The sequence below is a fragment of the Peromyscus californicus genome, unplaced genomic scaffold (genome assembly GCF_007827085.1).
Source record: "Peromyscus californicus insignis strain IS unplaced genomic scaffold, ASM782708v3 Scaffold_9__1_contigs__length_137607984, whole genome shotgun sequence".
Taxonomy (NCBI): domain Eukaryota; kingdom Metazoa; phylum Chordata; class Mammalia; order Rodentia; family Cricetidae; genus Peromyscus; species Peromyscus californicus.
In genome coordinates, this window is record NW_026294617.1 from 42017599 (window position 1) to 42029250 (window position 11652).

At 40.9% G+C, this 11652-nt stretch overlaps 1 protein-coding gene across 1 annotated transcript; it reads left to right on the forward strand.

Moving 5' to 3' along the window:
• Nucleotides 1–885: 885 nt before the first annotated feature.
• Nucleotides 886–2831, forward strand: LOC128105876 (inhibitor of growth protein 1-like). Its single transcript, XM_052731188.1, is given in 3 exon segments — nt 886–982; nt 985–1291; nt 1293–2831. Coding segments are annotated over 3 exon segments (825 nt in total). The 3' UTR covers nt 1714–2831.
• The last annotated feature ends 8821 nt before the right edge of the window (nt 2832–11652 follow it).

Sequence of the window (11652 nt, forward strand, 5' to 3'; positions counted from 1 at the left end):
TCAGGCTTAACTTTCACAGCTTCATGCAATGACCTCTCTAGGTCTCCATGCAGGGACACCCCAGCCATATACCTAGCCTTAGTAATTTTCCTTAGCCAGGGAGGGAGATTCCATAACCCTTTTCTTCTATCTTTGATTCCAAAGCCAGAACCATGAGGCCAAAGCTCCCAAGTTTTGCTGCTTTCTTGGACTGGAACATGGCACCTTCCTTCAACTACATCTTCACCAGCTTCCTGTTTTTGATGGTTTCCTTTACTGCCTAAGCTTAGCCTAAGCTTAGCTGTCCTAGAACTCACTTGATAAATCAGGCTGACCTGAGACTCAGAGCTCTGCCAGTCTCTGCCTTCTGAGTACTGGGATTAAAGGTGTGCACCACCATGCCTGGCCCTAAGTTTTTATTTAATTCCATTTCACTTTTCTTTAATACTTTTTCATAAGTTGGAAGCTTAGCTGGGTGAAGTTTTGCTTTGAGGTTACCACTCCCTTTACCACACTTAGCATCAGGCTTTTCTTTAATCTTTTTTATACTTCCTGGTACCCTTTCCCTCCTCAAACTGTCCATTTTGTATTTTTCCTTGCTCAGCTTGCTGCTTTTCATTATAGATCTGCATCAGTGCGGCCACTAGCAACTAATCAATACAGTAAATACTACAATACTATGCTGTCTGGCAATCTCTGTCAGAGCTGTTAATCCATAGTCAGGCAGATCTTTTTAGACAAGGGCAGAAAGTGGCTACATTCTTCACCAAAATATCATAAAAATGGTTTCTAGAGGGGGGGGGGGCGAGGGAGGGCGAGAGCTTTGCATTTTACAGTGCTGTTTGAGGGGGGCAGGGGGTGGAGGAAGCGGAAAGCTGCCGAGTAGCCGGACCTCTGGGGTGAACCATGTTGAGTCCTGCCAACCGGGAGCAGATACACCTGGTGAACTATGTGGAGGATTACCTGGACTCAGTCGAGTCACTGCCTTTCGACCTGCAGAGGAACGTCTGATGCGGGAGATCGACGCCAAATACCAAGAGATCCTGAAAGAATTGGATGACTACTGTGGGAAGTTCAAGCGTGAGATGAACGGCACGCAGAAGAGGCGGGTGCTACACTGCATCCAGAGGGCCCTGATCCGCAGCCAGGAGCTGGGCGATGAGAAGATCCAGATCGTGAGTCAGATGGTGGAGCTGGTGGAGAACCGCACCAGGCAGGTGGACAGTCACGTGGAGCTCTTCGAGGCACACCAGGACATCAGTGACAGCACTGGCAGCAGTGGCAAGGCCGGCCAGGACAAGTCAAAGAGTGAGACGGGCGGACAAGCCCAACAACAAGCGGTCCGGGAGGCAGCGAAACAACGAGAACCGAGAGAACGCGTCTAATAATCACGACCAGGATGACATCACCTCAGGAACACCCAAGGAGAAGAAATCAAAAACCTCAAAGAAGAAGAAACGCTCCAAGGCCAAAGCAGAGAGGGAAGCCTCTCCCGCAGACCTTCCCATCGACCCCAACGAGCCCACGTACTGTCTGTGCAATCAGATCTCCTATGGAGAGATGATCGGCTGTGACAATGATGAGTGTCCCATCGAGTGGTTCCACTTTTCTTGTGTGGGGCTCAACCATAAACCAAAGGGCAAGTGGTACTGCCCCAAATGTCGGGGGGAGAATGAGAAAACAATGGACAAAGCCCTGGAAAAGTCCAAGAAAGAGAGGGCTTACAACAGGTAGTGTGTGGACGTGCACACGGGCAGGAGAACAAAATCCAAGTCCCAGGATGGGCAGATGAGTATTTTTAGAGACTGGTAGAAATGGATCCTCTCCTCGGGATGGCAGGAACAGCCTGCGTCTTCATGGTGTACCTGTAACCAGACTGGGTCTGCAGATCAGCGTTTTAGAAACTACAAATATAGGTTCGAATTAAACATGTCAGCAAGTATCAGACTGGTTTTTGGGGTTGGGGAGTGACTTGGAAGTAACCTAACAGATGTATAAAGAAGAGATTTAATTTGGCTGTTTCCACAAAAAAGTTATGGTTTACAAAAAAAAAAAAAAAAAAAAAAAAAATTAGCCAGGTTGCTGAAGTACAGCAAGTGTGCTTCTCACTCCCATAATGTATATCCACATGACAAGTTGGTCAAAGGTTTAAAGTCTAAATATTATTTTTAAAAAGGTTAATGGGTAAATTTTACGTGACATATTTTATACATGGCCTCTTCCCCAACTGGCCATTTTTAATGACTGGGTACATTTTTAATAGTTCAGACACAAGTGGTCCAGGCAGTGGGTCCAAGTCTTGCCTCTGCTACCCTAGGTCGTAGTGTGGCCACCTTTAACTTATGAAGTGTATAAATGTACATTTTCCAGCCACCTTGCCCTGCTGTATTATTACCGGAAGTGCAGCCTGGTGCTGTTGTGAAGCCGAAGTGTGCATCCTGCTGCGTGTGTGAGCTGTATAGATGTTGCATCAAGAAATAAATGAAACTTGGCCAGTTTGTTTCTTTAGCATTTAATTTTAACATACAAAACATTTTAAAATTTTTGTCTTAAAAATTTATACACCAGCAGTTTAGACAAAGCCTTAAGCAAATTGTATATTATTGATCTCACATAATAAGGAAGTAGACATTATGTCTATGCCAGCAAATAAATGTCAAAAAATACTTAGAGCAGAGGGTAGAAAGTGACTGTGTATTTGAGATCCAGCCCCACCGTTCGTTTTGTGTGGCCTGTGAGCTAAGAATGGTCTCTGTGTTTCTAAGTGGTTTTAAAAATCACATTTCATGCTACATGAAAGTCCTATGAAATTCAGATTGGAGTGTCCATAAATAAAGACTCATTGGAACACACACACAAAAAAATGGTTTCTAGGCACCTACTAATATTTTTTTTTTCCTTTGAAACCTCTTGAGCCAGGCCCCCACAGTTCAAGTTGCCCTTAGCACCACTATCTTCCATACTCCTACTAGTATGTCCTATTAAGCCAAGCTTAAAGCATTCAACTGCTTTCCTAACCCAAAGTCCCAAAGTCCACATTCCTCCAAATAAAAGCATGGCCAGGTCAATCACAATAATACCCGACTCCTGTTACCAACTTCTGTCTTACTTAGGGTTTCTATTCCTTTGAGGAGACACCATGACCATGGCAATGCTTATCAAGAAAAAACATTTAACTAGGACTGCCTTATACAGCTCAGAAGTTTAGTCTGTTATTATCATGGTGGGAAGCATGAGTCACACAGGCAGACATGGTGTTGAAGATGGACTTGAGAATTCTACATCTGCATTGGCAGGCAGCCAGAAGAGAGACAGAGAGAGACACTGGGACTGGCTTCAGCATTTGAAACCTCAAAGCCCAGCCCCAGTGACACAGTTTATTCAACAAGGCTACATGTACTCCTACAAGGCCCCACCTCCTCCTATAAGGCCACATCTCCTAGCAGTGCCACTCCCTTGGAACCTAAAGGGGCCATTTTCATTAAAACCCACACAGTCACACACACACCCCCATAGAACTCCTACCTGAAAATGGAAGCTTAGACTAACGGACACTGGAAACATCTTAGATAACATTACAACTCAGGAACAACACACTTTAAGGACAGATCTCAGCCAGTTCTTCTCCCTTTGGGTACACAGACTCAAACCAGGTTGGGAATTTCATTTGAGCCCTTTTGGGGAAAGTTGTGGTATTTTAAATCTGGAGATAAACTTATAAGGTACTAAGATATATGCATATATGGGGCAATACCCTGAAATACCAAAACCCATAGGCCCCAATAAAAACCTGGTTGGTACCTGTGGTTTTCCTAGTCCCCTAGGCTCCTCTGGTATGCCCATGTCCCAAAGAACCAGTCAGCACCTAACCTGATTCAGGACTACTTGGTCTGCCTTCAGCCAAAATCCCTTTACTATGTGGGAATATCTTACAACCTGCCATTTGCAACTTTGCCACAAGACACTGCTGATGCATGTTCCTGGTCCCGGCCAAAATTAACCCTAAGTGATATACAAGGACGAGGACTATGTGTCATGTCAAAGGTATCAGGTAACCTAGCTTCTTCCTCTTTGGATAATTATGAGACCATTATTCACAACCTGACTACTGTAGGCCCCAAAGGTCCACAACTATTTTTTTCTGCCCCTTCTGACACCTGATGGGCTTGTCCCAATGGTATTACACAAGGTCTGTTAGTCTCCTGCATTGTCCCTGGACTGCATTTATGTTTTTGTGTCCACATCTTCCCACAAATTAATATTTATGGTGGTAATGCAGGCCACCTGCATCTAGCCATGACAATTGACCACCCTCAATGGAAACAAGCAATCTTCATATTGGTTCCAGTCTTAGTAGGTGCAGGGATTGCAGGGTCCACAGAACTAGGAACAACAGCCTTAGGTATCCAAGACCAGCGATTTAGAACCTTGAGCTAACAGGTAAAATAAGATCTGGGATCTTTTGGAAAACTGTCTCTAAGTACCCTTGCAATACAAAAAGAAGGGTCCTAAATTTCCTATTATTCATGAAGAAAAGGAGGTTATGTGTAGCCCTTGGAGAAACCTGTTGTTTCTATGTTAACCAATCAGGTATAATTAAGGAGACCCTAGCCATGGTGAGAAACAACCTTAAAACCAAATACTTAGACCAACAGGAGGGGAACAGCTGGTATCAGTCCCTGCTTAACTGGTCCCCTTGGCTAACCACTCTTGTTTCAGTCACAGTAGGCTCCCTGATCCTTCTCCTGATGTTTCCCATGGTCAGGGCATGCGTCTTCTGGTGTATTGCAAATTTTATTTCCTGTCATATAGTAAATGTTAAAATATTTGCCCTCCATCAGCATCATCGGCCCTACAGCAACTAGAAATGGAAATTTCCTATGGAGGATTTGACAGGGACACGTAAGAAAAGGGAAGAGGGGGAGGATGAGAAACTACACTGACTCCATCTTGTCCTTGGAAGAAGCCATTTGAAGATTCTAGCTAAGTTAGGTTTCTATTTACTGTAAAATTTACATTTCTTTTTCTCAGAATTGGGCTATTCCCCACCCCTATGAACACAGAATGTTTTATAACAAATGTTCCAGGAAGGTTTCCTTAACTGCCTAGTCTCATTTCTGTAACCATGATTGCTTGTAAAATCTCCCCTTTTATAAGGTTCTTGCCTTATAAAAGAGGCTTGAACATTTGGTTCAGGGCTGCTCTCTAGAACCCTGTCTTAGGGTGAGACAGCCACTGGACTGGTTTTGCTGTGCATAGAATAAAGCTTGCTTCAGTTTGGACATAATTTGTGGTCAGTGGTCTCTACTCTTTTTTGGTATGGTTAACAATAAGGGAAAGCCATGTGGGGGTGACCATGATCACAATATATTATACGCACATACACAAATTGCCAAAAAAGAAAACAGAAAAAGCAAATTCAAATGAAGAGGAATCTTACTATAGTTTGATTCTTTTTTTTTTTTTTGCTCCATTTCTTGAAGAGCATGCATTAAGTACCTATGAGAGTAGTCATTCTCAACATGTGGGTTGCTACCTATTTGGCAAACCTCTGTTCCCCCCCAAAAAATATTTATGTTACAATTCTTAACAGTAGCAAAAATACAGTCATGAAGTATCAATGAAAATATTTTTATGGTTGGGGTTCACCCCAACTTGAGGAACTGTATTAAAGGGTTGCAGCATTAGGAAGGTTGAGAACCACTGCTCTAGAGTCTCACAAAGCTAAGAATCTAGGCTCCGGAACAGACACTCACATAGGTAAATGTGTAATTACAACTTAGGACAAGTGTCGTGGGAGAAAAGCCAGGTGTAGTAACAGACAAATGCACTGATTTATATTGAGGAGGGACCACACATTAGCCAATGTTCACCTGCATATAGCAAATGCTATGTTAGCTTAAGCCTAAAGGGATTCACAGTCAAATACTAAGTGACTTTTATAATGAGTATTGAAGCAGCCACAGAAGAATAAGCTGATGTATCTGGGCCTCAAACCCACATCACAGAACTCTGTGTGAAGGCAACTGCTGCCCTCAGAACAGCATCCACTCTGCAAAAATCGCCACAGAACTGGATGTCTTGTAACCTGCTAGATTCTGAATTCAAGTTCCCCACAGGAACCTCAAGTTGGTAAATATAAAGCATGTTCAGAACTTCCACAGCACAGAGCATGGCAAACACCATACCATTTAGTTCCTCAGTTCCAGGAACCACACTAAAGAAGCTGAAAGTGTTCCAAAGAGAATCCACTCTGTCTGCCACTGTTGGAAAGAAAGGCCTTCCCCCAGGGAGCAGCTGAAATTTATGGGAGACTCTTCCTCAGAGCAGACTGGGATGAGCAAAGCTCCAGGCAGAGAGATAGATTTAAGCTGGGAAGGGGGAAGAATTTGGCCATTTCTCCCTTTAAGACCTGTCTAGGAGTCAGTGGGACAAGGGTACAGTGTGGAGAGTGATCATAGAGGCCAACGCAGCTTAACTGGAGCAGTGATCACAGGCCACAATGTAACCCTTTTCCTTAAAGGATAGTGGCATCCTTAAGGGTGTCAGAGTTACTATTAATGTGGTTGTATTAACATTTTAAAAAATATTTCTGGCTGCAGTGGAGAGTGGATTGAGGGGAGCTGCTGCGGGCTTCTGCTCAGTGAGTGGAGATGCAGTGAAGTTAGCTGATGTTAATTATCACTTCTGGGATGCTCAACAGGACCTGGGAAGTGCAGAGGGAGCAGCAAATGTGCTAATGCCTCCAAGGATCATTGTCCCATTTCCTCCCTCCCTCTCTCCCTCCTTCCTTCCTTCCTTCCTTCCCTCCTTCCCTCCCTCCCTCCCTCCTTCCCTCCCTCCCTCCCTCCCTCCCTCCCTCCTTCTCTCCTTCCTTCCTTTTTATTTTTAAGGATAAATTTGTAGAAGCTTGGCTCAGTTCATAGTGTGGATCATGGTCGCCAGGTTACATCACCTCTGAATTTTTTGGGTCAGACTTACCGTCCACATTTTGATGGGCTGTGTGCACTACATACGGGAGTTAGCTGCTCTGTTTCACCTAATACCTGAAAGGAAACATGAAGTGTTTAATTTTAATTAAGCATGTTAATTAGGTGAGCCCAAAGGGGTTCCTGATTGATAGATCTTAGTAGTTGACCTCAGGAGGAGGAAGTGGCCAATAAGGGAACAAACCTTGGTGGCAAGCTTTGGGAATGTCATCTAATGATTTTTAGCAAGCCAGAGGGAATGGGGAGAAAAAGAGAAAGCCTGTCAGAGCTGTGTTTGCCAGGTCCAGGGTGGCTACAGTCCCTTCAACAATCTTGCACTCAGAAGACTAAGAGAAGGCTTTTGATTTCATAATAATCAATGTAGACCCACAAGAGGAAGTGGTTATGGAGAGGTGAAGACAGTCAGGCACTTGCCTAGCATTCATGATGCTATGAGTTCATACTGGGAGAGAAAGGGAAGCAGGGAGGTAGAATAGAGGTAACTTTGGATGAAAGGCTACAGTTCACATAGAGATCACTGAAATACTGAAGGGATTTGACAAAAACAGGAAGGGTAACATAAAGTGCTAGAGGACTGGGTCTCTGCTTTGGAAAATGACAGCATTAAAAGTAACATTTGAAAAAAAAAAAAAAAGTAACATTTGAATGACCATATTTCACGCTCCAGTGCATGATATTTCTATGCAAGGCTGCGTCTTTGTAACCCGTGTAAGAACATTACCTGTGTTGCTCCCTTCTGGTGAAGCAGTGTAAATCTCTCAGCAGGTATGAGCTGGGACATGAGGAGCTGGATGTCATGCCACAAGATGCCATCTCTGTTGTGAGGAAGGGAGGGGCATTAACAATGGAGTTTAGAAAAAAGAAGCAGAGGAATATGAAGAGGGTGGTGGGATGGAAGGAGAGTAAAAATAGTCCAACAGTTTCCAAATTTCTCTCCTCTACTTCCTCTCAGCTAATTCTTTTCTTAAAATCCTACATCTGGCTTCCTCTCTCTCACCATTCTCCTAAAGCTATTTTCGAAGTCCCTGGTGGCCTCTGAATTTCTAAATAGAAATGCTCTCTCCACCATTATTTTCTGTCTGCTCTACTTAGAAATAAAGTTGTATAGAGGTGTCTCTTTTATGCTCAACTTTAAGCCCTCCACACTTCCTAATTAGGAAAGAAAAAAAGTGGCTTCAAAAATGAATAAGTAAATATATTTAAAACCAAACTAAAAAAGTAATCATCGCTCCAAATTCCTACCTCAGGCTACAAAACTGAGCCTATTAGATGCAGATGCTGAGAACATCCCTCTCTTCACAGAACCCACTCACACACAGGAGTAAGTGCACATAGCGAGTCCATTCGTTCTAATCTGCTTTTTTTTTAAAAAATGCAAAAGCAACACTTACACCATACATTGCTATAACAATTGTACTTCATTCAATGGTTTCACTAAAATGTTTTAGAACAACAAGAAGAAAATCTTTGGAGTTCTTTGACTAAAAACATCAGAATGAGGCTAGCAAGATGGTTCAGCAGGTGAAGGTGCTTGCTGACAATCTTGATGAACTGAGTTCGATCCCCCAAATCCACGTAGTGGAAGAAAAGAACAAGTTGCTATAAATTGCCCTCTCACTCTCACATGCATGCTATCGTACACTCATGCATATAGTATATACATATACAAACACACTCAAGAAATAAACACATGTAATAAAAATTAAATATCATAAGACAACTGCCAAAGACACCTAAATAAAAGAATCCACCATCCTCATTTAGGAGTGTACTTGTGGGACATTTTTCTTGACTTCAGCTATAGCAGTTGGACTGCTAGCCTGAAACGTACATTTTGTATCTTGGGAAACATTTTAAATGCTCCTTTTAGGAAACTTGCTGAACTATACATTTCAACTGAGTGTACACCATAGGACTTCCTGAGTTTCATGGTGAGTATCACCCCGCAAAACATTCCTGCTGCTTTCAACCCTTCAGTTGTTAGGAAAACATCTTGAAAGTATCCAGCAGTCATTTCTGCTTTTGTTTCTAAAAAGTTTTCTATCTCTTTGCCCCTTTTCCCTGCCATGATGTGTATCTTTTTAAATTTATTTTTAATTTACACATTACACTGGAAAAATTAGCCCTCCAACTTCCTTATAAATCACAAATACATTTTTCAGGATCCTAAGACTACCTTAAAACACATGTACTCTATTAGTTGGTCAAAATTTAAATCTTTTGTTGTATTTTTGTTCTATATGCCTTCCCTCTTTTCTTCTTTTATTTCTTCTCTTTCTTTCTTCCAGCAATATCAGAACCATAGAAAGAACATCTACTCTAAGAATAAGCAGTTTTGACAGGCTTTTTGTTGTTGTAGTTGTTGTTGTACTGGACATTGAGCCATTGAACCTGGAGCTTCAAGAATGCTAGGCAAGCACCCTCCCAGTGAGCCATGTCCTCATAAGTAACATGCATGACTTCTAACATTTTTAGGATTTTTATTCCTATATTTACTGATATAATCTACCAAGAACTTGCTTTGGATGTCTTTATTTTTCCCAGTTATTATTCACCAGCTCTTTTGCAGAGGAATCACCTCAACTTTAGATGGCATGCTTCTTAAGGTAAGATTATCTCTTTACTTCCTTTTCTCAACAGAATTGTTTGAATGTTCACTTTTTATGGATCCAGTTGAAACTCAAAATCTTTTTAATAACTCAAGAAAATTTCTCTTTATATTTTCATTGCGATTTAATAGTTTTATCCATTATTTTAGGGTGAATTCACAATTGTAAAATATTCAGTATTTACTGCTAGAGATCAGCTCAGTGGTAGACTGCCAGCCTTGCATGGGCAAGACCCTATGTTTGATTCCTAGTACAAAAGTAAGAAAAAGGAGAGAGAGAGAGAGAGAGAGAGAGAGAGAGAGAGAGGGAGGGAGGGAGGGAGGGAGGGAGGAAGGAAGGAAGGAAGGAAGGAAGGAAGGAAGGAAGAAGGAAGGAAGGAAGGAAAGAAAGAAGGAAGGAAGACAATTTAAATAGTTTTCACAATTGGTGTGTAAGACTAAACTGCTCTTTTAATGTAGTCGTCCACTGAAGTCTACTTTTCTCCCCTCAGTAATTCAGTGAGTTCAAATTACTTCTATGTGTTTCTTTTTGAGTTTATCATTATCTTAGTTCAATTTTGAATATCTTAAGTTATATATTTACATATCTTTATAATTTATAATTATTTGTATAAAGAAAAGATGTATCATATATATTTTGTTGTTGTTTACCTCTGTATACTCTTATTTTCCATGTTTATATGAATATCCCACACAGGGGATTACACAGTTTCTATGAAACAAGATCATTTCCACTCTTCCCATTAAATACTGAGGTGCTGTACTTCACCCCTTGTCTTCCTTCAGTGGCTAGCATGGCAGTTGTGCTCTGAATTTTAATGAAACTCTTTCTGTAAATGATTCTGAAACTACTAAATAGAGGATGATCTTCCAGGTTATATTAATCTATGTTCTGAGAAATTTCCTGGAATTTTTTATTTTTCCATTAAATCCAATCAAGAAACTTTATGTCAGTGCTTCTACTATGTTTTTAGATTTTATGATTTTAATGTCTTGTTATCTTAAATAAAGTACATTTCTTTCCAGTAGGAACAAACACATCTTCACCATTACTGCCACCATAACATCATTGTTATCGAGATTATCTGTTTTCTATGTTTTAAGTTTTCTTTTAATTGATGTATTCTCCTTTCTTCATGTCATGTGTACATATATATATATGCATTATAGATAGATAGATAGATAGATAGATAGATAGATAGATAGATAGATAGATAGATTTCACTTAGCATGGTCTCCAGTTGCATCTAGCTTCCAGCAAACAGTAGAATTTCATTCTTTTTTTTATTATGGCTGACTAAAACCCTATTGTGTATGTATACCAAGTTTGGTTTTGTTTTTTTTTTTTTTTTATCCAGTTAGCTGTTGAATGACATCTAGATTGACTCTGTAATTTGGTATTATGAATAGTACTACAATAAACATGACTGTGCAGATATCTTTTGGTATGGTAACTTCAAGTCCTTTGAGTTTGTACCCAGAAGTGGTGTAGATGAAACCTAAGGAAGTCCATATTAGTTTCCAAGCTGGAAGGACTAATTTATATTCCTATCAGGAGTGTATGAGGGTCCCTCCTTCCCTTTCTCCACATCTTCACCAGCATTTGTTGTTATTTGTTTTCTTTTTGATAGCCATTTTTACTGGGATAAAACAGAATCTTGGTAGAGTTATTAATTTGAATTTCTTTAGATGTATTTTAAATATAAAAATCTCTTCAGTTCATCTGATTGTTTCCTAGAATTGCCTTCTTAGATGAACAGATAAAGGTTTTCAGTTTAACACATAGACTATACCCCAGTGTCTCTCTGTGTGTATATTTGTGCCACAATCAATATAAATTTACTCTTCTGCTTTTTTCCATTGTTAGATCAGATAATGTCTAAGTGTTAATAAATGCTTCTTGAGAAATCTGTTGGGCTAATCATGCTTATTCCTGTTTCTATATCAGACTAGGTAATTTATGAGCAGCAGAAATGTATTGATCACCACTCTGGAAGGGAGGAGGCCTAAGGTCAAGTTCCAGCACACTATGTCTGGAAAGCATCTGCCCTTTGCTTCAGTGACAGTACTTTGTTG